The sequence below is a fragment of the Pseudopodoces humilis genome, chromosome 20 (genome assembly GCF_049639895.1).
Source record: "Pseudopodoces humilis isolate 2021_Gansu_Grassland_sample_001 chromosome 20, ASM4963989v1, whole genome shotgun sequence".
NCBI classification, from domain to species: domain Eukaryota; kingdom Metazoa; phylum Chordata; class Aves; order Passeriformes; family Paridae; genus Pseudopodoces; species Pseudopodoces humilis.
Genome location: NC_142219.1, coordinates 2,726,565 through 2,752,178, shown reverse-complemented (window position 1 = coordinate 2,752,178; position 25,614 = coordinate 2,726,565). Strand labels below are relative to the sequence as shown.

General features: G+C 41.6%; 1 protein-coding gene and 1 long non-coding RNA gene across 4 annotated transcripts in view; one reads left to right on the top strand and one right to left on the bottom strand.

Annotated features, from left to right (window-relative positions):
• Window positions 1-1,336: 1,336 nt before the first annotated feature.
• Window positions 1,337-5,846, bottom strand: LOC148182738 (uncharacterized). Of its 2 annotated transcripts, none has more exons than XR_015774246.1 (3): window positions 5,733-5,846; window positions 3,098-3,272; window positions 1,337-2,579 (listed from the first exon to the last, which is right to left on the bottom strand). It is a non-coding gene; the product is annotated as an uncharacterized LOC148182738 (long non-coding RNA). The 2 variants fall into 2 exon arrangements; XR_015774247.1 differs by lacking the exon at window positions 5,733-5,846 and adding an exon at window positions 4,179-4,324.
• Window positions 5,847-6,033: 187 nt separating this feature from the next.
• The window catches only part of IFT81 (intraflagellar transport 81), a 37,132-nt gene continuing 17,551 nt past the window's right edge, over window positions 6,034-25,614 (top strand). The window contains exons 1-10 of one of the 2 annotated variants that reach the window (XM_005524261.3): window positions 6,034-6,356; window positions 7,243-7,346; window positions 8,518-8,698; window positions 11,586-11,675; window positions 12,724-12,789; window positions 13,108-13,218; window positions 14,459-14,543; window positions 20,606-20,769; window positions 22,991-23,086; window positions 24,887-25,033. In XM_005524261.3, coding sequence (XP_005524318.2) covers window positions 6,213-6,356; window positions 7,243-7,346; window positions 8,518-8,698; window positions 11,586-11,675; window positions 12,724-12,789; window positions 13,108-13,218; window positions 14,459-14,543; window positions 20,606-20,769; window positions 22,991-23,086; window positions 24,887-25,033 — 1,188 coding nt within the window. In that variant the 5' untranslated portion in view covers window positions 6,034-6,212. Of the gene's footprint in view, window positions 6,357-7,242; window positions 7,347-7,961; window positions 8,021-8,517; window positions 8,699-11,585; window positions 11,676-12,723; window positions 12,790-13,107; window positions 13,219-14,458; window positions 14,544-20,605; window positions 20,770-22,990; window positions 23,087-24,886; window positions 25,034-25,614 lie in introns of those variants that run through there. The other variant, XM_088064962.1, reaches the window with a different exon arrangement.

Here is a 25,614-nt window from a genome sequence, read left to right as displayed (position 1 = left end):
GGGTTTCTTGCCACTTAGAGACAGTTTCAACCTGTCCTCCTCAAATGTAAGATAGGGAACTTGACATTTCAGATTGTTGCAGCTTTCTATAGGAGGAAGCTGCAGAAGGAACTACCCAAACCATGGTCCTGCCACACCTCATCAATCCTTATTTAGCCCTTTGCTTGGGTCAACAGTGCTTGTCATTGTTTGGGCTGAGGGTGAAGTAATTTCCTTCACAATTTTATATGAAGTTTCATATCTGGGTCTGGTGATAGATTGAGAAATCAAGCGTTCCAGCTAGAAGTTTAATTCAACAGCATGAGCCAGTTAAAGGAGGATGTAAAAGCGGGCAGAAAATCTGAATTCTGAATATTGAACTGACATTAACTGCAGACTTGCCTGCACTGGTACAGTGTATTCTGCTGTATCCCAGATCCTGCTGCTTTTGTGAGCCACTTCCTTCACACTGGTACTTAATGAGCTGTTAACATCATCCTCTCCTGACAGAGTCTGTGAGAAGTGGCTAGACAACTGTCTGGACAAAACAGAAAAGACAAATAAGCTCATAAGAATAAAATGTGTCAGCTTCTTTGTATCATTCTTGAACAAAATGCCCTCCAAGATAAAAGTCAGATGGACATTTTCAAGTAGGTGAGAAAATTTTTGAGTGAGACACATCTGCTGTATCAAACTCTGCCTTGGTTTCACTTTCACAGCTTTTGGCTTTGAATGGATGTACACAAAAAGAGAATTTCTATTTTCCCATCCTCAATGACACAGACAACATGAGGTGACATCCTGACCCCTCAGATGCCATTTGGGAAACAGAAATTATCTGCAACAGGCCTTGATGTCATCCAAAATCTTTCCCCCACGCTGTGTTGCTGTGGACCTAGACTCTGACTTTTTCTGTCACAAATGGCAGTGTTCTGTCCATGTTGTTTTTCTTTAAAAGAGCTTAAAAAACATAGGCTTTAATTTTCCAGAGTGACTATTTTTGTGCCTCATGCTGATTGCTTCAACAACCTTGGCCTAACATTTTTACTTTCTCATGAATTGAATGTGTTAAGGAGGAAGGACACCTCTGTTCTAAAGCTGACAGGAATGTCACCCAGCTCATCTAACTCATAAAAGCACTGTCAAGTTTGAAAAACTATTGTATGTTCAGAAGATACTTTCTACATTACATAAAAGTGATATAAAAGGCTTGCTTTGAAAAACAAGCCACAAGCATTTGCACCAGTTCGGGTTAACAACAGACTTTTCTGGATGGAGATAAAATAGAATCTGAAGAACAGAAATACAAAGCAACTGATCAATGTTCCTTTATTTATATCCTCTATTTTGACAGCATTTCAGCCTTTTCCTCCTGGAGAACAGTGCTTTGGGATAACAATGTTGTTGGAAAGTGGCAGTGGGAACCCAGCTCTAAGTAGCAGAAGGTGGGCACAGAACCTTAGCAAGGCCACTTGGATCTTGGATTTCCTGCAGACTTGATCCTTGGTGCGATTGGGATTGGCGTGCGCAATGTCCTGGCCTGCTGCCCTCCACGAACCTCAGCAGACTTTGTTCAGCAAACTTATCACTGAGAACAGCCCTTGCTTGGCAGCACAGAGCAAAATTTGCCCTTTAGAGGCAATCAATTATGGCATATTCCTAAAACATCTTATTGTTCTTGGAATCTGCTGCAAGGGGTGACTGGCCATTTCATCTGACCTTGAACAGGAGGCTCTACAGAGCAGGCTCTAATCTCAGAAACACTGGTGCAAACCTGAGACTAATCTATGGAGTTATTTTTGATTTTTCAGACAAGAAACAAAACAAGACAGCATGGCAAGAAACAAAACAGTGTTTTCTAAAGGAAGCTTAGTTAACTCTGCCCAACCAACCCCTCCTTGTTAAATAACATGCTATGCCACACTCCCACCTAGGAGTTCCCACATCCACCCTCCAAGGTGGTCTAACACCAGTTCAATTATCTTGTTTGGTCTTGTTTGCTGCCATAGTAGCAAACCTTAGTACTACCAGGCTTTGCCAGTCTGGAGTAATGCTGGGACAACTGGGGCTAAATGGATGGAAGCCAGCATCAGGCCAACCTCCTCTGGGCCTGACTCTGCACCCCCAACACTTCACACCACTGCAAAGAAGGTGCAATATTCTTCTGGGCTGGGCAGACGCACACAACGCCCACTCCACAGGGCTGGCAGTGCCAGGCAAGGCAGAGGGCAGTGGTGAAGCAGGTTCTGGGGTCATCAGTGGCCAGAGACATCTCTAGCGTCTTATCTCATATTGCTTGGGACACCATTCTACCTGGTCTTAGTCTGGTTTTGCATCAGGTGCTGGGATCAAAAAGGAGCGATGAAGTCACTGCTCCTCTCGGCAGAGCCAGTCCATGGTACACACCTTGGCTGTGCCTCTCCTGCTGTGCAGAGTCACACAAAGCTGCAGCTGCTCAGTGTGTTCTGAGCCAACTGTGTGCATCTGGTCCAGGGGGCAGAGAGAGCTGTGAGGCCACCACTGACGCTGTACACACAGGAGGTGAGGCTGGAAAGGTGCAGCGCCCTCAAGGTCCAACTTGTAAATCCCAGGCTCAGAGTCTGAAAGACACAAGTTTCAACCAGAATCCATTAGACCCAGACTTAAAGGACCAGGACAAACCCCACAACACAGATCTAATGTTTTTCTTCCAGTCCTTTAGTACTTTAAATCACAACTGTAGACATGACAAAACATTCAGAACCAGACAGACTTCTTGGCTGATGGTACTGTCTTAAATGCCTCAGCTCACAGGAACAAGCCACATTCTGCACAAACAAGCTTAATTTTTTAAGACATCTGTGATCACTCCTTAGGCTTTAGCTGACCACAGTACAGCTGGAAGTGGGAATCAGAAAGAGGCTGGGGATGCATTTAGGTACTAGAATAGCCACAAAGAAATTAATTTTTAATATAACACAGCCAGACCTATGTGTACATACACACAGCACAATATTTATAATAACAGAAACAAACGAACAGGATGGGTCAGATTGCTTGAGCAAAGCAGAAGTATTGTCTCCTCTTCCTAAATGCTCTTGTTTTCACGCTAACATCTTCCATCTGTTTGGGATCTGACCTCAGCAGCCGGCCGGATGCATCCATCCTCTTGTCCATGGTGTTCCCATATAAGGTGATCTCTCTTCAAGCAGGGAGCAGGATTCTCATTTGCTCAGGTTTCGTCCCACTTGGATTTGCTGCTCTCTGTGGTCGAGCTCTGTCACAACTTTGCTCGGCAGCATCTGCTGCAGTGGCTGTAAAGGGAGGAGAAAGTCAGGAGGGAGCAGTGAAGCTGTGCCTGCAGACCCAGAGAGCTCTGGATTGTTTATTTCTGTTATCCTTCCTCCACAAGTTACCTCTGCAGGATGTCTTTGCAATAAGCAGCTTCCACAAGCCTTTCCCAAGCTAAATAAAACACAAATTCTATCCAGAGAGCTGGATGGAACTGTAGGGCTGAACTCTTACAATTCTCACGTCAAACTTTCCTTCAAAATCTGTATCACTCTCCATGCAAACTAATTTGGGACTGTGGAAAATGCCCCCAGAATTATACAGCAAATATACTGGAACACTGGCCCTCGAGTCTGTAAGACTTGACTCAGATAGCACATCACCCAAACTAAGATAACTTAAGACAAGTTAAGCATAAACAAATCTCAGCTGCTTCCTGTAATATTTACCCAAGGCTGCACTGAGAGTTTATAATCTCTTCCATGTCTGTGAAGATTCTCTTGTGATAAAGAGGTCAAGGCACTGAGCTAAGCCTTGACTTTTTTCTTTAAGGCAGTAGTTTTGAATATTCAGACACCACTGCAGGCTGTAAAGACCAAGCAGCAGGGGGACAGCCAGGGACCTGCACATATGGAGAGCACAAAACTGCTGGCAGAAAGGATCATGATAACATAAAACTTAAAGGATGACATGGGATCTCTCTCACTCTCCCCAGGTTGGGAAGTCCCACAACTCCACTTTGGAGTCCATTGAAGTTGGACTCCAATGTGTGATTTTGCTCCTTCCTCTGATCACTTGAGCTTTCAAACGTGTCAACAAGTTCAGCCAGTCCAGTTCTAGCAATGTCTGGTCATGGGAGGTCTCCTTTCCCAGAGTCAGAATAATCAGACTCCATGGGTTTCCATGTCACCATCTCTTTTTCTACTTACCTTAGCATTATCTAAACTTTTCATGCCTCCTCTTCTTTAACATTACAGAGACATGAGAGGAGAGGAATGGTTCTTTCCTTCTGGGAAGGTGTGAGGACTGGGATAGTCTCAACATAAAGCAAAATCTCAGAGCAGCAGCCTCCTAGTTCACCCAGCCCAGATTCCTCTCCACCCTCACCACACTTGGCTTCCCCTCAGCACTGAGGAAGAAAGGATGTGTATCAGTGTTTACAGAAACAGTGTTTGTCCAGGATTAAGTGATGGGGAACTCACAGGCACCTCCATCAGAAATACCATTCTCATCTGTTCTGTGTTCTACATGCTCAAAATACTCATCAGAGAAAACAGTAACTGATACCAGGAAAGCATGACCAGGGAAAGCAAATCTCTTCTGGGAACTTGTAGGTAAATAGGATTCCTAAAGGTCAGTTTATGGACTGAAAGCACAAAGGAAACATGATCTGGTTTTAAAGTTCAAATCCAGGAGTCAAGAGACTTGGATTATGTCCCAACCATGAGCCACAAGGCACCCACCCATCCCTTTTGTCACTTCATTTAACCAGTTAACAGCTCGGACACCAATCAGTGTCACTTCTCAGCCTTCCTGTGAAGACCAGTACATTTCATGAAATTATTGTATGAAGCGTTTTCTGTTTCTCAGAAGGAAAAGAGAAGCTAATCTAAGATAGTCGCAGTGCTTAGAATTGCAAAGTATTACATTTATGGTTGCTACTTACTGAGTCAAATTCTGCAGTGATTTACAACCTGTGCATTTCAATTGGCACCAATTTAACATGACTCACTGCATATTTTAATCCATCATCTGAGGACTCACATGGGATTCTAAGACTATCCAAGAACCTAATTGAAATAGCAGAGAGGCCCCAAAATCCAACTATTTCAGGCCTAAGCATGGCTTTTGAAGGATCTGCGAGAACAAACTTGCAGACTGAGAGATTCCATGAGCAAGTTTGACTTGAATTTATAGTCTGCTTCAGATTGTTTGGTGTTTTTGAAGCTGCTGTCCTTGTTTCAGATTTATGCACTACATAGTTATTGCTACTTTGAGGCACGCTGACAACTGATGTTCAGCCTCAAGGACATAAATTTGCCATTTGCCCCAGATGAAGGCTGGGCCCAGGACTGGCTGTTCCTGCTCCACACACATCCTCTGTGCACCTTTCCATTGCAAAGGAATTAGGCAACCATTCACCTGACACGTACATCAGCCACACTTGACATCCCTTTGTGCTGTCAAAGGCTGCCAGAAATCTTAATTGGGTAACTGCAGCAATCTGTTTGTACATCTCCTACACATGCGACAACAACCTCCCTCAGAAGGAGCCGCAGAACCAAGTTTATCCTCCAGAGGCTGAATCTCGGACCTATTTCTGCCACTCCTCGCACTTGTTCTGTGAAGGAGCCCCACGAGAGATCTGCCCTGTGCCGCGTCCGCCCCAGCGCGCCGTCAGCGGCCTCAGCCGCAGCTCCCGGCCTATCGGCGGCGGGAAGGGCACGGGACGGGGCTCCGTTTTCCAGCGGGAAAGGACTGACCGGGGCATGCTGTGGGGTCACCGGGAGGGCTCCCAGTGCCGCAGCCGGCTGTGAGGGCAGCGATCCACCAGAAGAGCCCGGTGCCGGTCGCGGTCCCGGTCCCGGTCCCCTCACAGTTCGGCCGCGCCCCCTCACGATCAGGCCACGCCCACTCATTATTCGAACCCCGCCCTGCCACCCTCGGCCACGCCCTCCAGGCCAGACCACACCCCCCTCGCCTCCCGGCCACGGCCCGGTTCGCGCCGCTCGGCGGTAACGCCGGAAGTGACGCCACTCCCGTGTCCTGGCAACCGTCCCCGCGGTAACGGCGCGCGCGAGGCTCCGGTCGAGGCCTCCCCGCCAGGGCCCGGCCCGGCCCCCCCCGATCCCGCAGCCCCGCCAGGGCCCGGCCTGGCCTGCCCCGATCCCTGCGCTGAGGGTCGGCCGGACCCGGTCACCGCAGCCCCGGCATCTCTGCAGAGGTTTGCCCGGGACGCAGTTATGGGTGACCAAATGCAGTTCATTGTTGAGAAGCTCAATCAGGAGCCCTTCAGGAAGAACTACAATTTGATCTCGTTTGACTCCCTGGAGTCGCTGCAGCTGCTGCAGCTGCTCAGTGATGTTCTGGGGGAGATTGACCCGAAGGTAAGGAGGGCACTCAGAAGTGCCCAGATCTCCTGAGGTGGCTTGACACTGGAATTTGCTTTTATTTAGGTCTGGCTCAGTATAATCCTGCGGCGTGTTTGTTTCACCAAAAGAAGCTTGTATGAATCTTCCAGGAAATAAATGTGCCTGGCAAGAATCCTTCCTGCCTATACGTCTGAGTGCTCTTGGCAAACCAGCAAATGTTTCTTGGGGCAGGGCGGCAGCATCCCTGTTCCCCAGAGGCTGATGACGATGTTTTTCCTGTGAAATTAAGAATGCAGATCTTGGTTCATACTGACAGTTGTGTTCAGTCAAAGTCAGGCTGTGTCTTGCACACACCCAGGGCAGCAGCTGATCAAGAACTGAACCTCACGATTGTGCTGTTGCAATGGAAATTATATCCCGCTCCTTGGAGGCTGCCAAAAGTGTGTGTGAGATGAGAAGGGACCATTCATGCATCTGGGGTGTGGATTCCTGTTTCTTGGAGTCCCAAGGTATCCGACTTCCCGGGTAGATGTGGTCAGTGTGACTGCACAGATGAGATCCCATGAGAAGGGAGAAGGTATTCCTGGAGGAAATTGACCTGAATACTCATGTTGCAGGAAAATCCATTAGAGGAAAAGTTTGGTGATTTAAGGGATGTTCTGTACAAAGCATCTCACTATTGGTAAATTAATAAAGTCAATTCTTTCAGTGTTGCCAGATAATTAACATCATTTGGACAAACAAGTTTATAAAAATAATATAATTGATTATAGTAAATAATATTGTGTTATCCTAATCATCAGTAGTTATTAAATCGATTGTTTTATAATAGTTACAATAATTTTTACTATATGAATAATAATACAGAATAACTACTTATTTAATTTTAAAACCTATTTAGCATGCTGTTGACATTAGAGAGGAGCTGCCAGAACAAACAGCTAAAAGAATGTTGAACCTCCTTGGAATCCTCAAATACAAACCTCCAGGGACTGTGTCAGACCTGTGAGTACCTTTTTGCCTACGAATCATGCTAAAACATCTTTTTTAGCTTATATGGTACCGACCTTTAGTTCAGGTGAGTGCTGCTGCACTGTTCCCATGGATGCTGGTGTGGCTGTTGCCGTGTCCGTGTGGATGTTTTGGGGTCCCGGGTGTGGCTGTTGCCGTGTCCGTGTGGATGTTTTGGGGTCCCAGGTGTGGCTGTTGCCGTGTCCGTGTGGATGTTTTGGGGTCCCAGGTGTGGCTGTTGCTGTGTCCGTGTGGATGTTTTGGGGTCCCGGGTGTGGCTGTTGCTGTGTCCGTGTGGATGTTTTGGGGTCCCGGGTGTGGCTGTTGCCGTGTCTGTGTGTGTGTGGATGTTCTGGGGTCCCGGGTGTGGCTCCAGGTGGGCTCCCCGCACCTGCCCAGGTGCAGTGGCGGCTCTGGCCGGCAGAGGGCGCCGCACGCCCGGCCCGGTCCTGGTCCCGGTCCCGGTCTCGGTCTCGTCTCACCTGTGCCAGGTGAGCCCAAATGCCAAATCCCGCGGTCTCCCCGCCCTGCCGGCATCCCCCAGGGCTCACAGGAAACGAGGAGTTGTCACTGCTGCCTTTATCCTTTCAGTGTGTCACTGTGGTTTTTATCTGACTCAAGGGAGAGGAATTGGGAGCCTAAATTGCAGACTTGCAGCTCAGAATGGGGTGGGTTGGAAGGGACCTAAAGATCATTTGCAGGGACACCTTCCACTATCCCAGATTGCTCAGAGCTCCATCCAACCTGGTCTTGGACACTTCCGGGGATCCAGGGGAATCCACAGCTTCTCTGGGCACCCTTTGCCAGAGCCTCCCCACCTTCACAGGGAAGAATTACTTCCTAATATCTAATCCAACCCTGCCTTCTGTCACTGTGAGGCCAATCCCATTGTCCTGGCACATAAAGCCCTGGTAAAAAGTTCCTTTCCATCTCTATTTTATGCTCCTTTCAGGTTCTGGAATGTGCAAGTCCCTCAGCCTTCTCTTTTCCAGGCTGATCAAAGTCAATTCTCAGCATCATCATGAGCGTTTTCTCTTCTAACAGCATTACAAAAATCATTAGGCAAGTGGAGAAGGAATGTCAAAACATTGGAGACTTTTTGTTCCAAGCCAGCATTCTTTTGCTTGAGATTTATCGGCATTTTCTCCTGGTTGGTTCCGTACAGGAGTGCTTTTCGCCAAGGGCTGGTTACTGGAAGCAAATCTGTAATTCATCCTGTCTTACATTGGCTTCTTCAGAGGACTAATGAACTCAAGACAAGAGCTTACCTGGCACGTTTCTTAGTGAAACTGGAAGTGCCAGCAGAGTTCCTACAGGATGATACTGTGGCTGACTTCAACAAACAGGTACCATTTCTCATGAATGCAAACATTTTATGTTAATTAAAGTGCCAGTGGGAGGAGGGATAAATGAATTAGGGAGTTAATGCTGGCATACACGTTCAAGTGACTTATATTAAAAGCTTGTTGGAATCAAGGATAAGCAAAGATTCATAATAAAAAGTTGATGTCTTGACCACTTTTCTTCCAATAACCCTGAAATTATGTAATAATAAGTAGCATTGAATTAAAAGGCCTTAAGCCTATTAAGCATTGGGTGCCAAATAATGTTCAGAGCCATGTTGGCTTAGACAGACTTTTAGTTCTTAAGTTTTGAACAGGTTTGGTTTTTTTTTCCTATGAAATATGACCTGGATATTTTTAACTTTATAGAATTACCACTTCAAACAAGTCCGGAAAATGTTATGACCAAAAGTTGATGTCTCTACTAATTGTCCATTAATTGTATTTTTAGTCATGATAGTCCTTTGATAGTATTTGATACCTAATATTTGTAGGAGCCTTACTTCAGTTTTGCTTTAACCATTTTATTTTTTGTGAATAAAGAAAAGATTTCTTTTTCTCCGTGCTGACATTCCTACTTATTATGTTCCCACTTCTTTTGTGAGTATTAAATGTTGATTTTAGATAGTCAGACTGGGTGGGTTTGAAATGTAAAATTTGAAATGAACAAAGTTTTGGGTTTACTATCAGAGGTACATATTTACTTAATTTTTTTTCCAGTTTTCTGTGCCTTTTGTTCTGTAAAACCACAGTGGGTTTGAGTGTTTGTAAGAGGTAACTTGATCTATTAACTCTGCACCAGCAAAGCTGAACAGTCTGACTGAGGCTTGACTAAGCCTTTTATTTTTTTGTTACCTCTAACAATATTGGATTTATACCTTGAAATAACTCAGCAGAAGTAGCAGAGAGAGAAAGGAATGCAGATTGTATGTTTTGTTCAGTATGTCACAGTCTTAATGTGTATAAATATCCACCTCCATAATTTCCATTACGTAAGGTATGTTCCTTTTTGGGATTACAGTAATTGAAACATCTTATTAAACTAATACCCTGCTGATTAATTCAAAACAGAAGCTGGGGTAATAGAATGCCTTACTGCAATATAACATGACAGTGCAAATATTTAGATACTAATGAATTAAACAATTAGTCTGAATTATTTAGATACAGGCTTGCAATGGTGGCTTTTAAGGGAAAATTAAAAAATGAGAGTTTGGGCACCTTATAACACAGTCAGGTTTTGTGGGTGTGTAGAATTAAGCAAAAATTAACTTCTGTAAATTACTTAGAGAAGGTACTCAGCAAACCTGCCACCTTCCCAGCTGTGTTGTGATTTAGACATTGGACTGCCTGCAATATAGAATTTAAGAAATAAGCAACTTCAGGCATTAATCTCTTTGCTCAGGCTTCAGTGATTTGCTCCCAGGTGCCAGAGAATTCTCTTTCCATGTAGGAACCTGGGTGTTTTTCTGGTCATTTGAGTGTGTCCTTTATTTCAGGTGCATGTGGGACACCCAAAGGGAAAAGTGAGAACGTTTTTTTGTTATGATCCATCGAACTCTGCTCTGCCTTGTTTGAATCCTGCCATTGGCCTTGAAATTTCATGTTCCAACAGGGAGAAAGTGTTATGGAACTCCTCTTTTGACAGAGGTAGAGACACACAAAGGAAAACTTTTGGACAGCAGCAGTGGGAATGCAATTGCTCAGAGACCACCTGCTCATTTTCATTTTTGTTAAAGGACTTCCAGAGTGCATAAGGGGTATCATGGAAGCCCAGTTGGGTTTTACTCCTGCATTTTGTAATTTGTTCATCCTCATCCAGCCTGTGCATTCCTTGTCACACCTTTATTTGCCACTTAATCCAGCTCTTTATGATTTTATCTTCTCCTTAGCCATTTTATTGCTATTTTCTTGAATTCCTTCCAGCTTGTCAGTGTGCGGCTGATACTGAAACAACCAGAACTGAGCAGGGCGCTCTGGATGCTGCTTCCCCAGGGTTTTATAGAATGGAGTTGCTGCTTCACTGCTCAAGGCTCTGCTGCCTTTGTTTGAACTGGCCTTTGCTGTTGCCATTTGGTATTCACCTTTCATATCAACTGCTCTTTCCAGGAAGTAAAAAATTACTTGACACTCTCCTTTTAGATTTTTCCATCTCATTGAAGGGCTGTTTCTGTGGAGATTATCTTTCCTTATACCTCAGCTCGTGTTTCTCTGAGTTGAATCTAAATTTATTTCCTCTCCATATTTCTAAACTCTTGCTGTCCCCTGTTATTTCTCTACCCACACAGACTTTCACACTGCCTCTCAGTTTAAGATTCCTGGTGGGCAAAGTACTGGTGTGGAAGTAGCACACTGTCTCCTTGTCTCTGAGTGCTGAGCTGTATCTATCAATCTCTGGGATGTTCTGAGGGTTATGCAACGTGGCACAGCCGTTTCTCACGTGTTCACTCAGTTCTGCTCTTGGGCCCCTGTGGAAACTCAAGCCCCATTCCATCAAAAGTGTTGTCAGAGCAAACTCTTCCTTTTGGGGCCGATACGTTTATATATGGGATATACACAGGTGTATACTGAGAGAAAGTAATTTGTTAATTTGTCCTTCTCGAGTGACATCTTATCTTCCTGTTTTGCAAATAAACTGTATTGCAAAAGGTAAAAATACTGAGGAAATTGTGAAGTTCTGATTGTCTCTTCAAATGGAAAATGATGCACTGTGATTTTTTTTTTTAATTTCTGCTTTATAAGTTGACAGGCTTTTGCAATGAGAAAATGCCTTTTTATCCTCACCATATTTCTATGTCTACATTTACTGCCTTAGTAGTAAAACAGTGTGTTGATCTGAAAATCCTTAGACACAGAGCTAATTCTGCACAATTTCCATTTCATTTCACAGTATGAAGAACTCATGGAAGCATTTAAAAACCTACATAAGGAGCACGAGCAGCTCAAAATATCTGGTTTATCAACTGCAGAAATCAGAAGGGTAAACAAACTCCACAATTTTTTATTTAGTGAATTTTTTGCATGTCAGTTCCATGTCTGTTGGCTTTGTGGACAGTGTGAAAGCCATAGAGGCCAGGGCTGGTGGGCACTGCAGCTGCCTCTTGACACTGCTGTCTGTTGGCAAACACAAAGTCCTTGCTCGTGTTTAGAGCTGAACCTTCTGGAGCAGATTGGGGAACGAGGCTGCCAAGACTCTGTGCAGCATGATTTCCAAATATTAGAACTCCATTTCCTCTGAATGCAGACTGATACAAAGCCTTTTGCTTTCCTGATAACGCCTAATAATTCCAGAGGGTGTTGAATGAATTAAGAGCTTAAGTCAACAGAAATGATGAACCCACGTGGCTCAAGTGTTAAGTAGAGATATTTGCTCTGTTTCAGCAAAATAATTAAGCTTGTGTACAGCTTTCCAGTGGACAAGCCAAGCAAATGTTGAGATAAGGTCTACATTTGGAGAATTCATTTTCCTTTCCCTCATAACTATCAATCTGTGGAGCCCTGCTGTTGTAAAATAGGACTCAAGGAGAATAATAATAATCAGATACGTGTTTCAGCACTAGAAAGTGTTTCTTTTAAGACAGTTTTAATACAAAAAGTGGCAGCAGACATCGCTTATAAGCAACTTCATGCAAATTGGTCTGCCAGGAAGTGGGTAATGCCTGTGACATTAAGAACATATGTCAGACTGCATCAGATGTTTAATTCACACTGATTCGTTCCTTGGTGGTTTCTGTTTGTTTGTTTTTATTTTAGAGAAATCCACCTGCTTTTATTTTAAATGTTCACATTCATACTGAAGGATGCAGATGAAGAATGTTAGCATAAAGAGAGTGGGAACTGTGGGGGAAGTAAGAGAGAAGAGAGATTGGAATCCTGGATGTTTGATCATAGATCAATAAAATTATAACCGCCTCCATGTATTCAGGGAAGAATTCTGATTTTCATATTAATTTGAAGAGAATTTAGTCCAATTCAATATACATGGGAAATAAATTAATCTTTCTTTATCTGTTTTTCCTGCTTTTTAGGACATCGGTGCAATGGAAGAGGAGAAAGATCAACTGGCCAAAAGAGTAGAGCGTCTTAAGAAAAGGGTAATAAGAGAAGTAACACTCCTACATTTCAGTGTCATAATCCTTGGCCTGCAACTCCAATTTTGGAATGCAAACAAGGATTAAGATAAACACACTGTATGTCTAGGAAGGAATCAAGTAACTAATTGACCTACAGGGAATCTCCCCAGGCGTTGATCCAGAGCTTTTAAGAATCTCGAGTCCAGTACTTTGCTGTCATTTCTGAGTAGTAACGTGTATGAAAGGGAAGTGCTAAGTGGGCTTGTGAGACATATGATCTCTTTAATGTATTTCTCAGCTATCTGACAGCAACATGCACTATTTATCCACTTGCTGTAGGTGGAGACAGTACAAAATCATCAACGGATGCTTGAAATAGCAAGACAGCTTCGCTTAGAGAAAGAGAGAGAAGAATCTCTGGCTCAACAGAAACAAGAACAAAAAAGTCAGGTACCAGCATAACAACATACCTGTTAAAATAAAGAGCTGTTGGTGTTTGTTTGGGAATCATGTATTAAAAATACATCAGGAACAACAGTAGCTGGGAGAGTTTCTCCCAACCCCAGAAAATTAAATCCCATTTAAAAGACCTATGTGCATTTGAAGGGAAGAGGCTTGACCCTGCAAGTTTTGAACACCACAGTGAAGGTACTTGGCTGCCTTAGCTCGCACTGACATCATCCTTTAGCGTTCCCAGGAAATGTTCCATGACTTACTGCTGGAGCACCCGAAGGGAACTCTTCATACTTATGGTAGTGAGCAAATGTTTCCTTGATTTGATCTCTATCTCTATGATCTGCATGAAGATTTCAGGGGCTGAGCAACACAGCAAGTACCTCATCTTTTTCCTGGGTGGGGGCAATATGTATTCAGGAGCAACCTTGGGATTTAGGCCCCTGAATTTGGGAAAAATGATGTCCTGAGAAGCCCTGGGAACAGTTGATATCAAAGTGTAAGGGTGGGTTTTATTCCTGTCCTGTGTTGTCAAAACGAGATACTTCAGTAGAATCCAGTGCCATTTTGTTAACACTGTCTCACCAAATTCTGCAGCCTGAATTTCAACACTATTAAAATGGAAAAAGCCCTCAGATTTCTTATATTGTAGCCTTTGTCTGGAGATCAGTGGGAATCAGTGGCCTCTTAAGCTGTTGGGTCTTTGCTTGAGCCCGAGTAAGATCACAACTAAAATGAATGTGATGTCCAGTAAATTCCAGTTCTTACTACACATCTCTCCAAGTCACAAAAATGCAAATCATCCGGGGCTTGTTTGGCAGGAAGCTTTCCAGACTGCTCTCGGGATGGACAGTGGATTGCTGTGACAATGCAGCTGCATTGCAGGATAAGGAGGGTTATCTGCTGCAATCCTGATTCCTGCTGCCTTTTGTTGTTGGTGTGATGCTCAAGCCACTTGTGTTTTTGATTGAAAATTGTTGGATGAATTTCTGCCATCAGAGAAAATATTGCTTGGGAGAGCAAGAACGCTTCTCAATTAACAGGAGGGAATATCAAGTGAACACAAGCCAAGCGTTGAAAATTTGGTCTGGCACATTCCCTTGTGAAACAGAAAATCACCAGATGTGAGAGCTGCCATGTTTTGTGTTTGGGGTTCTTTTGGGGCTCTGTTGGTTTAGTTGTTTGCACATGGATTTCCAAGGAATGACCCTGTGTGTGCCCAATTGTCTCTCCAAAGTTATTCCTCGTGGAGCAGAAGGTGCAGAGAGCCCAGGTCCAGCTGAAGGAGATGAAGCAGGTGGTGGCAGATTCCAAACCAGAAAGTGAGTAGGGCTTTTCCTGTTGCATTCTAGGTTAGTGTGGTGCAAAACATGCCATAGAATGGTGTATAAATTACTTCAAAAATGGTAGAATCTGACTACTTCTCAATTTAAATTTAGTAAACCAAGTAATTGTCCTGCTCTTTCAAGAACATTTACTATTTCAGTTGCATCACACAACTGTTTTGGCAGCTCTTCTGAGTTAAAGGATTTTTCTCAGTCACCACCTCATAGCATTGTTATTACTTTATAATTTTACTTTGATTTTTTTAATGATTCTCATCTGCCAGTGAACCACAAGTGGAACTAAAGGAGTGTCTGAACCATCTCACAGGGACTTGCAGTGGATTTTATAACTGTTCCTTTTTTGCAGTAGCTATCAGAGAGTTTATACAGCAAAGCTGTGTCAACAATTCTATTTCAGTTCCTGGGTTTTTTTAAGGCCAATGGAAACTCGATGGGTTCAGTTCACAGAAGCAAAGGTAACATAATAAAAAGCCAGTAAATATGTCATTTAATCATTGAGATGAAAATAAAGTTAACATATTTAATTTCCTTATCTCCAGTCCTGCTTGCAGGGGAAAAAACAAGAAGTATTTAGATGTTCCCAGTCAAAGCTTGGAGTCATTACTTAAGAAAACTAGTGTTGAAATTTTGCCCAAACAAAGACCTCAGGACTCAGCTTTGTAATTGCTTTCCCCAGTTACAAAGGCACTGCCTGTAGCAGCAATTACAGAATGCCAAGTGTGGGTTTTTTTAATAATTGAAATTAGGTGACCACAGTGCACTGAATAAGTTCCATTTATTTTAAAAGCTTTGTTGGTCTACAAGGTAGCACAATTTATTTCACTTTGAAGATTCCCTTTGGCTGCAGTTTGGAACCTCAGCTGCCTCCTGGTATCACTGTAGCCTTGTCTGCTGACAGTGCAACAGCTGGATTTTCACTGGAAGTCAGATCCTTCCTTTTAAAGGAAAATTCTTGCATTTTTAATACTTCAGGTGCTTTTACTTCCTAAACAAGATGAAATGTTCTGAGTTGTTGCTAATGTAAGCTTTGTTGTTTGTCTTATGGGTTTGATTACTTTACTTTCTAATTAATTTTATATTTAAAGAAATGTAAAGGAACTCTGTAAGGAATGCAACTAGCACATATTCATGAGTATCATTAGCATGCAATTAGCATCATCCTGCTTGAACTGTGCCAGGATGATACGCCTTGTGGTGGGTAGGATTTTAACTCTTAGAAACATCATATTTAGAAGACTTTGTGTTGTATCATTAATTGTTATGAGCTGCTACAAAACAGCTGAAAGTGATGCTGTTGGTTCACAGAACACTCCTTCCCTGCTTATTGACTTCAGTCCTTCCCTGTGTATTAATTTTAGTCCTTCCCTGTTTATTAACTTCAATTTTTCCCTTTTTAATAACTTGAGTACAACTCAGGATGTTTAACTAGAGAGGGATTTGCTGCTGGTAGCACTAAGTAACTTGAATTTTCATATCCTGGAGGGGTTTTTTGTGGTGTTTGTTGTATTGAATATGAACAGTGTTTTTATTAACACTGGCCTCTGGTCTGAATAACCACAACCCAGCTCACACTTGCTTTGCAAGACTGACATAATTTTGCTTTGAGTATCTCTGCCGCACAAACAGAAATTGATAACATGATAATCACTGAATTCTTGGTCTTTGTCCATTTTACAGGACATTACTGGTTATTTTATTGGCAGAAATATGAAGAAGTGAATGAGTAGCTTGAAAATATTGATTAAAAGAATGTGTTAAAACAATTAGTTGATGAACAAAAAATGTGTAATTTATAAACTTCATTAAGTTATTATGTAGAAATAGATTTAAAACAGTGAGAACTTTAAAGATACTTGTCAAAGAGGATTTGTTTTCTACAGATGCCTGTTTTCCTTCATTCTTGATGAAAACCTGAAATTTAGGAACCTATTACTTAAATATTACATTTGGTATAGCAAATGAATATTTTTCTCTTCCATGCAATCTTTTCCTAAAATTCCAAGTTTAAATTATGTCCTCCAACACTGCAGACCACATTACAATTAAAGTTATAGAAGTACTTGGTAAAGGAAACTGGCTTAGGTGGAACATTATTTCATCTTCAAATTATTTTAATTATTAGAAAGTCACCGTCAATTGATGCCAGGTTGTGATAAAGCACTTTTAAGATAAATTGATATCTGTATGAGAATACAAGTCTGGTTGGTGAGATTGATGGTGTTGCTGTAGTTGATTTTTTAAGGTCATTAACTCTTCTACCCCATTTTAAACAAACAAGGCAGCAAAAATTCAATGTGGTCTCTGTTAAAAGAATTAAAAGGAGTTTAGTGGAAGGTTTAGAGAAATGGAATGGGTGCTTGGTTTTTTTTTGTTTGGTATTTACACCAGATTCCTGAAAGAAAATAACAAATGATCACTGGTGAAATAAAAATAGGAAAATGGCTGAATAATGAGGAGACTGTCGATTCCAAGTGACCATAATCACTTGGGAAGCCAAGCCTGTGCCAACAGTGTTTTAAGGAATAACCAAATTCCAGGATATTCCTCTGGGAATAATGTATATGCAATGCATTTATGGCATGTGGGGCTCTTTCCTAACAAGTGTCTGAGAAGAATTTGTGGGTCAGGTGTGGGAATGGGAGAGCTGGAGCTCCCACTGCCATGGATGAGGTGCCTTCCCTGCTTTTATTTCTGGGAGATAATCCCAGAGAAGAGTTTCTTTGCCTCTGGATTTGGCTCTGGCACATCCAGCCCTGCAGCCCCAGGCCAATTCAGCATTCAAGAAGAGCACTGAAAGATCAGAGAGGTTTCAAAGAGCTCTAATAATAATTATAAACATGGAAAGCAGAACTTAAAATCACAAATTCAGGAAGCTTTTTGATATTTCAAAGATATATGGAAGGGATGATTGATCTGCCAGTGTTTGCATGTCCTAGGCCTCTGTTTAAGAGAGGGAAAGTGGAAGTGGTGCTCTTGGAGGCTGTGGAGGAAATAATTTCAGCCCTTTCTTTGTGGCTGCAGAAAGAGAAGGGAAGGATTTGATGCTGGAAGTCTGTTCTAGACTTGGTCATGGCCTTTCCGTGTGATATTAAAGAAATTGTTGGCAGAGTGTCTATGAAATGTGTGTCCCTCTCTCTTTTTGCCCCCTTTTAAAAACTGAATTCCTGTTGTAAACGGTTCTGGTCCAGGATGCCCAGTTGGCACCTGTAGAGGGAAAAGCAGTGGGATTCTGAGCACAAGGTTAATCAAGTTTTAGCTCCATTAACAGAATTATGTAGAGAAAATTGCCTCTCTTCTACATGACTGAGCAAGCATGAATAAACTCTTTCTCCCATCCCTCTCTTTATAATAATCATAAAAAAAATTGAATGGAAAACATGAGGAGTTGCTCTGAATAGCTCTCCACATGTAAATACGTGGTTGGCAGAAGCTTGCTAAAATAACCTGAGGGCACAGAGCCAGATTTCTGTGCCACTTACGTGTGTAGATTTTGTAACCATAAGTCAATGTTGAAACATTAAAAACAGAATTTATATGTGTAATGGAAAGATCTGAAGTATGCTGGCCCTTTTTTCTTCTCTAGCCTGGGAATTTGAAAAAGAATGTTTTTCACTGTAATAAAACCCTGAACCAGGAGCTGTCCTGTGTTTTGGTTTTTGAGGTTCTGTTAAGCAGCAAAAGTAACTCTTAGGTAGTTACTTCTCCATGTGTTGAGTTATACAGGAGTAAAAATATATCCAGTGTATTCAGGAAAGAAATTCTATTACTCAATAAAGGATGTTGACACCGTGTCTTTCCCCATCAAGAAATCAAGTTTTAACTTGTTTTGTTGCTCCATTAGGACTCAGCACAACACAGAACCACTCAGGGTAACAACAGCTCCGAGGTTATTTGAGAAATAAATCACATTGTGATCAAGGTTATACCCCATGAAGTCAAAAGGTCTCTGCTCTTATCAAAGCTCTTGTGGTTCTTTGCTAAGTTTCTTATCGTATCTACAACAAATCATTTAAAGCATGTACATTTTCATCAGAAAACTGGAGTAGCACAATAAATGAAATATAGGTTATATATGCAGGTTTCTTTGCTGCTAAAAACCTCAAGAAATTGATTTAATTTAAATATTAATATTTAATGTCAGAATAATGTAATTAATATCACACTGATTTCCACACCAAAGATCTCAGTTATAAATACCAGGTTGGGAGTGGTGTTCCAGTCAGTTCTGAGGTGATAATTCAGCTCACAGGGTAGGTGGGAAGCAGCTTTGCTGCATTTGCAGAGGTGGGAGGTTTCTAGTGAGACATTAAAGTGTGGTCCCTGCTGCCCAGCTCTGCCATGGGCTGAGGAAGATGGGGATTGACTTCTCCTGGAGGAAAGAGTGGGAGGTCTCTCCCAATAAGTCCCAGTGAGTTTCCCAGGGTGCAGCTGCAGTGCCAATGGCTGTTCCACAGGCAGAGTTTTCCAAAACTGGTCTGGGGGCTGTTTGTTTTGATAAATGACCCCTCCACGAAGGGGAAAAGGTCCTGTGGTAGTGTTGCTTTCCATAAACACAGAAAGCAACAAACTGGGAAAGAGGAATTCCCACTCATTTTAGTTTGTGTTGACTCGACTTTGTTGGCAGCGCTGCTTTCCCCAGGGCCTGTTTTTTCTCCCAGCTCCTGAGGTTTTCTCAAGAGCTGATGGCTTATTTCCCTTCTGGCAGCTTTCCTGTCAGAGTGGGCTGGGAGCAGGTCTCAGGAGGATCTCTCAGGACACTGATTTAGAGGTAAATAGCAGAAGAAAAACAGGGGGCCCTTTTCCTGGGCTCTTTCACTTTGTTCTGACCTTTCCCTTTGGCTTCTTAGCCTGAGAACCAAAAGCTGTTTTCATCTACATCCTTTCCCATCTCTGTTTCAGCAGCATCAGCTGCACTTTTCTATCTCTCTGCTCAACTTCTCCCTGCTTGTGTAGTAAATGAAAGAGATGGAGATTGTGAACTTCTTGTTTTTCTTGGTGTTTCATCACAATTCCATCTTCTCCCTGATATGGATTTAACCAAAATCCCAACCCTAGCAAGTTGTTTGAAAACTAAAAAGAACCCTGGATCACCTAGCTCATGAAAAATACTCTGAAATACCCATTCCCACTCTCATGTGACATGCAGCTTCCAAATCTTGTAGTCCTTAGCACAGTTGTCTCTGAGGAATTATTGCACTGAACTGCCTGTTGTCAGTGGAGACTGTGCAGTGTAATTTAAATAGATGTTTCCTTTTATTCTGTTGTATTTTTCTATCTGTGAATTGTTCTTATCTGCACACACTTGTGTTTATTTAGAAATGATCTGTTAAGGAGCCTGAATTACTCTGCCTAGAAAGAGCCAAGTCCTCCTAAGCCTGGTAAGGTGTAGGTGCATCAGGCTAGTGTCCAGCAAAGCTTATAAATGGGCTTGCTTTTTTCTATTGGATTGTTATTTTCTGCATTCTCATTCTATAAACTGTCCTGAGAGTAAATGTTCTTTCAAGAAGAAATCTTTACAGGGAGGCAGTCTGTGTTCCAGCAATGTAAAGGACCCTTAAAGTAGGCATATATTAAACCTTGCCCATTTTAAGACCTTTTTAAATGCCAGACAGAAAAAAAAAGTTTTATTTTAAGCATGAATCTCTAAGGATATAATAAATATTAATTAATATTTTTTGACAGATAAAGGTTCAGTGGCTGTTTATATCAGCAGTGTCTGTTGAATTCTGCATCTGATTCAGCTGGAGTTTCATGTGAGATGGGTTTTACTTGTTATTAATGAGAAGAATCTCTCAAGGAGCTGATAGTTACATGTTAGAGATAGAGGTGCATAATAAATCCTCTTACATTGTTTAAGATCCAGATTAAAAATTTAAATCAAGTAACTCCCCTTTCTCTGAGCACCGAAAAGAAGACTCAAACGTTATGCTGTTGTTATTGTAATCAGCTGCTAAATACTTTAATGTGTTGGGGAAATCAAACTTAATTATCTGCTACATTGCTTTTACAGACACTCACTGATTTAATTTGTTTTTAAGGTTTAATGAAGAAACTAGAAGAGGAGATAAATTTCAGTTCCTACCTGGTAACTGAAAAAATACCCAGAGAGATGGAAAGTAAAAAGACTTCAGTGTATTTCCTACAAAAGGTGGTTGCAGAGCCAGCCATGACTCAAGCTGATCTCACTGCACTGGAAAGTGAGGTGAGGGACCAAGGTCACACTTCATTTGTAGCATGGTCTGAGCTTCCTGGACTCTGCAGTGGTCTTATCCCTGCTTCATACCCTGGAGAAAATGTTTCATTTCCAAAGGAACATCTCTTCAGTTGTAAAACCAAAGGTGTCTCAATCACTAAGTGCAAACTCTGATTTTTTTAAATACCCACAAAAGAGACATGAATAAACCAACCCCAAACCCAAACATACTCTTAGGTGCTATTGAGGAAATTGTATTAATTCAGCACTGAAGGGCTGATTTTTCTTCTCTTCAGATTTCAGTTGTTTGAAACTCTCCCTGCCATCAAGGGGGTTCACCCCAGCACATCCAGAGCTTATGGAGGGAACAGCATTCCCTGAGGGATGTATCCTCACCAGATGATGCCTTAATCCATGTGCAATGGCTCAGAACTCCTCAGTGTTTGGAAGAGCCTTGCATTGTTTGGTTTAGTTTTTAAGACCAAAGAAAATTTGGGCACAAAATACTTGATTTACCTTTCCAGGTTTTTTTCGTAAGTTAAAAGCAAATAATCTTAGAAAAACCCTTATTTGTCCAATATATCCAGAATGTGCAGAGGGGTTTGTTGCCACAGAAGTACATTTATTTATTAACTCAATGAAGTTTTCCTAATTGCACAATCCTCAATAAAAGATTAAATATGAAATACTGTGTCCTAGAAGAATTTAGAGGAATGCGAATTATTAGTATTTCTATTGATTATAATGATGAAGATTTACAGCAATGTTAGAAGGAAGAAGAGTAGTCCTACATCCTAAATGTCTTATCTTACCAGCTGGTGTTTAATACCCCTGGGATTTCCAGCTCAGGCTTTGCCATGAAATAGAGATAATGAGGAAACAGAGTATCCATCTTAGGGGATGACAGCATTAATAAATGGCAGATTAGGGCTGAAATAATAAACCAGCTCTGTGATTCAGCCTCTGCTTTCCTAGATTAGTTCCTCTAATCAAAACAATATTTGTGGCTGCAGTTATGTCTTTCAGGCATGCTTGAAACCCTGTTTTGCACATTTCTTTTCCAAGTGTTGTTTGGTTTATTGCAATATTTTAAAAAACTTTTAAGTTTTTCTCTCTTTCTCCGTGATGTAACCTTTGATTTGTTATGTTTTGGGAGTATCTTCTTCTTGAAAGATAATAAAAACATGTCATACACTTTGCTATTACCACAGCATGGCCTTAGGCAGCTTTTTCTTTTTGACATTGGCTTTTTATTAACTCAGTGCCTTAAAAAGGAGCTGAACTGCACCAAGCATGTTTCCACCATGCATTTTATAATATAAAACCCAGGAATTTATTCACAGAAGGGAATTCTTACGCCATTTTCAAATTCAAGCCTGTTCTACCACTAATAGAATAGAATTCACAAGAGAGTTGGGTTTTTTTCCCAGGTGTTGGAGTATTTTTAATCCTATTGAGCAATTTATTTGAAATTCTCAGTTTTCCAAACACATGGATGTTGCTCCCAGAACTTCCAGGGTGATGCCCAGCACTGTCCCTGTGTTCTGGTCTGACTCCCTGGGATTGCAGCATGTTTTACACTGCTCCCTTAGCAGCAGCAGAGAATTAAAGGAAGGTTGCTGTGGCTGTGTTTTCCATGGCTGGTGGGAGTCCCAGTGCACTGGGAAAGCTGGAATCTGCACTCTGGTGTGGCTGAGAGCTCCAGAACTTTGGCTGGAATGAAGCTCAGCAGTTTGGGATTAAGGACAACCAAGTGCATCTTGTGGCAGGAGGAGAAGGCACCACAGACCGGAGTACCATGGTCTGTGACTCTACAAAGTGTTGATGAAATCTTTATCACTTAATCTTCATTTGCTTCCCTTTGAACTTCTGTTAAATGGTTGAATGAAAGGGAATTTTAGTTCTTGTCAATAAAATTACATTTTTCACTCAGTATGTGGTAATTTTTTTTTCTATACCAACTCACTGCATTTTCTCTCCACATGCACCAATTTACTTCATTTTCAGGGCAAACGTCGTGGTCCTGCCTTATCATAAAGGCACAGAACTGGAAATCCAAAAACAGCCTCTTCCTGGCCAGTACTTAATGACTCACAGAGATTTTTGGGTCTGTTTCTCTGTTTAAAAAAAAAAAGGAACTGGCTGGATTGTAAATCTGGGTTTACATTTCAATTCTTGGAGAAGACAAAGACACCAAGCTCTTTCCTTATTTTTCCACTCTGTTTTGCAGATAAATGAAGTCAATGCACAAATTAATCAGCTTGTTGAGAAGAGGATGATCAAGTATGAGCCAGCTGATAGTAAATTCTCCATGTATCGCCAGCAGGTAAGAAGGAACAAAATGTGTTTTAAGCAGAAGCAGGAGAAAGAAATCAGTCACTGATTGGTTGACATGCTGATTTTTCCCTTTGATTTATCTAGCATCATCAGTAGAAATACGTAATAATGGAGGTCAAAAGGAAAATAAAGAGCTGTTGAACATATGTATGTTTAGGGCTGAGTCAAACTTGCTTTTAGTCGTGTCAGTTAATATTTTGACTGCTGTCTTTGCATCACAGCAGTTCTGGAAGGAGCATTTTGCAGGAGCTATTTTGGTAAAGTTCCAGCTGTGGATGGATTCTTATGAGGCAGCATGAGGGCTGCCTGCTGCAGCTCTGTCCCTTCCTTGTGTCTGACCAAATTACATTTTTCTCTTTTGCATCTCTTAAGAAGAAATTCTTTCATTTCTCATCCTGAGGCTGTAGAATAATCTTGTTATAAAATAGGCTGTCTGGTCCAGTCTTAGTAAATTCCCAAGTTATAAAAAGGATTTGTAAACTTGGAGATTTTCAGAGCTTACACAGGAACCTGAGCAATTCCTTTTCCAGGCAACCTGCACCACTGCTAATTTTATGGAAGATCTTCAGCATATTGCTTATGGTGAAGGCTTGATAAATAAAAAGGCTCAAGTAAAATGTATCAGTGGGAGGGAAAAAATGGAGATAAGGTACATAGTGCAGTTCAGTCACAGACATAATGTGAAACACCATTTTATTTTGGAAGAGGTGCTCTTCCTGAGAGAAAATCCTGCTCTGGAATGTGCTGGGAGCAAGGAGGATCCACCTCAGGACCTGAGGTTGCTGCTGGGAGCTCAGAGCCTGTGGAGCTCTTTGCTTTCTTCTGCCAGGGCCTGGGTTCTATTTCACAGAATAATCAGCTCTGTTGTCCCCTGGTTTGTCACCACAGACACCTCGTGCAGCAAAGAGCTGAGCTCCCACCCCAGCACAATTCTGTTGGAGATTTATTTAGGGAGAAAGCTGGTCCTCTCAGCTGAGTCTGAGAAAGCTGCTGTGTTTTGGCTTCATTTTTTTGTAAGTTTTCCCTTTCACTTGAAGAAACCAGCCATGCCTCAAATTCCTGCACCTGCATTTAAATGAATGTGTTGTGTTATTTTAGAGTATTTTTCAACAGGATGCTTTGGCAAGAGAAAAATGCTTTTTTTTTCCTTCTTTTTAAATCCTTGAATTAATGGATACGTATGTTACCAAATCTGTTCTGGTCAAAACTCAGGTACTGTTAAATATTCAGTCTTGTATAAAATATTATTTTTTAAGTGCTGTATCTTCTAGACTAAGAAAAAAGAAAATTTAATCTGAAATCTACACTATTTCTGTGTTTTATTGCTTTATTCATCATCTTCTAGCTATTTGCCAAGATTTAGTGGCTCAGTTCTGCTTTAGTGTAACATATTTCTGTAGGTTGGAGTAGGTTGGAGTTATAAAAATCTGTATTATGACATTTGTGAAATCTTGGATAACTTTCCAGTTAAGCCATGTTGGTGTATCTTACATATGCACCAAGAGGGACTAAGCAGAAGAAATGGAGCAGCTAAAATGCCTGCCTTTTTCCTCAATGAAAATGAAAAAATGAGGTGAAGAAATGTAAATCTAAAATGTAAAATATATCAGCTTGAATCTGGGCAAAAAGGCTGTGCTGGAAACCTCATCCATACTGGAGAATGTTGGGATGCTGCAGCCAACTTCAATGAGGTTGTGGTTTAACCTGCTGTATATGATTTATATATTTCATCTAAAAATAATTTTTCTCCTGATTAAACAAGGCAATTTTTACATTCATGATCTTGCAGGCTTCTATAATTTCCCGGAAAAAAGAAGCAAAGGCAGAAGAGCTTCAGGCTGCCAAGGAGGAGATGTCCAGCCTGGAGAGGCAGGTGGAGCAGAGGAGCAGTCAGGCCCACGAGCTGGAAGGCTCTGAAGTCCTGACTGAGGATGAGGTAGGGATTTGTAGCTATTTTCAAATTATTAATTTCTCTTATTCACATTGTGCCTAATCCATTGCAAGGTATACAAGGCCTCAGTGTTATTATTAACATTAACTGTATTAACATTCCAGCCAAAATAATGACAATATCATCACAGTGATGGGGAACAGCTAACCATAAAGGTCAGTAGGATTATAAATAATATAAAAAATCTGTATCATTATAAAGCACGATACCAGTGTTTATCAGAGATGCAATTAGTCCTGTGGTATTTATTACCCACAAAAGTTTTTACTTAAAACCCAAATTTCTCAGATCCTCCTGAAGTTCAGCTGTGACACCAACTTTGGCTGGCACAGACAGCATGGCCCAGGCACAGTAAGATTTGCAGCTGTTTTCAAAGCATCTTTTTCTGCTTCAGGAGTTTGCAAAGAAAAAGGGAGCTGGAATTTGGCACTGGTTTGTCAGCAAATTAAATTGACTTTTCTTCAGCCAGTAGTTTTTCCCAGTTGGGAAGAATCCTGCTAAGGGAACTTACAGGCAGAGTCACTAAACTAAAGAGAATTTTATCTGCATCAATCTCTGACTTAATA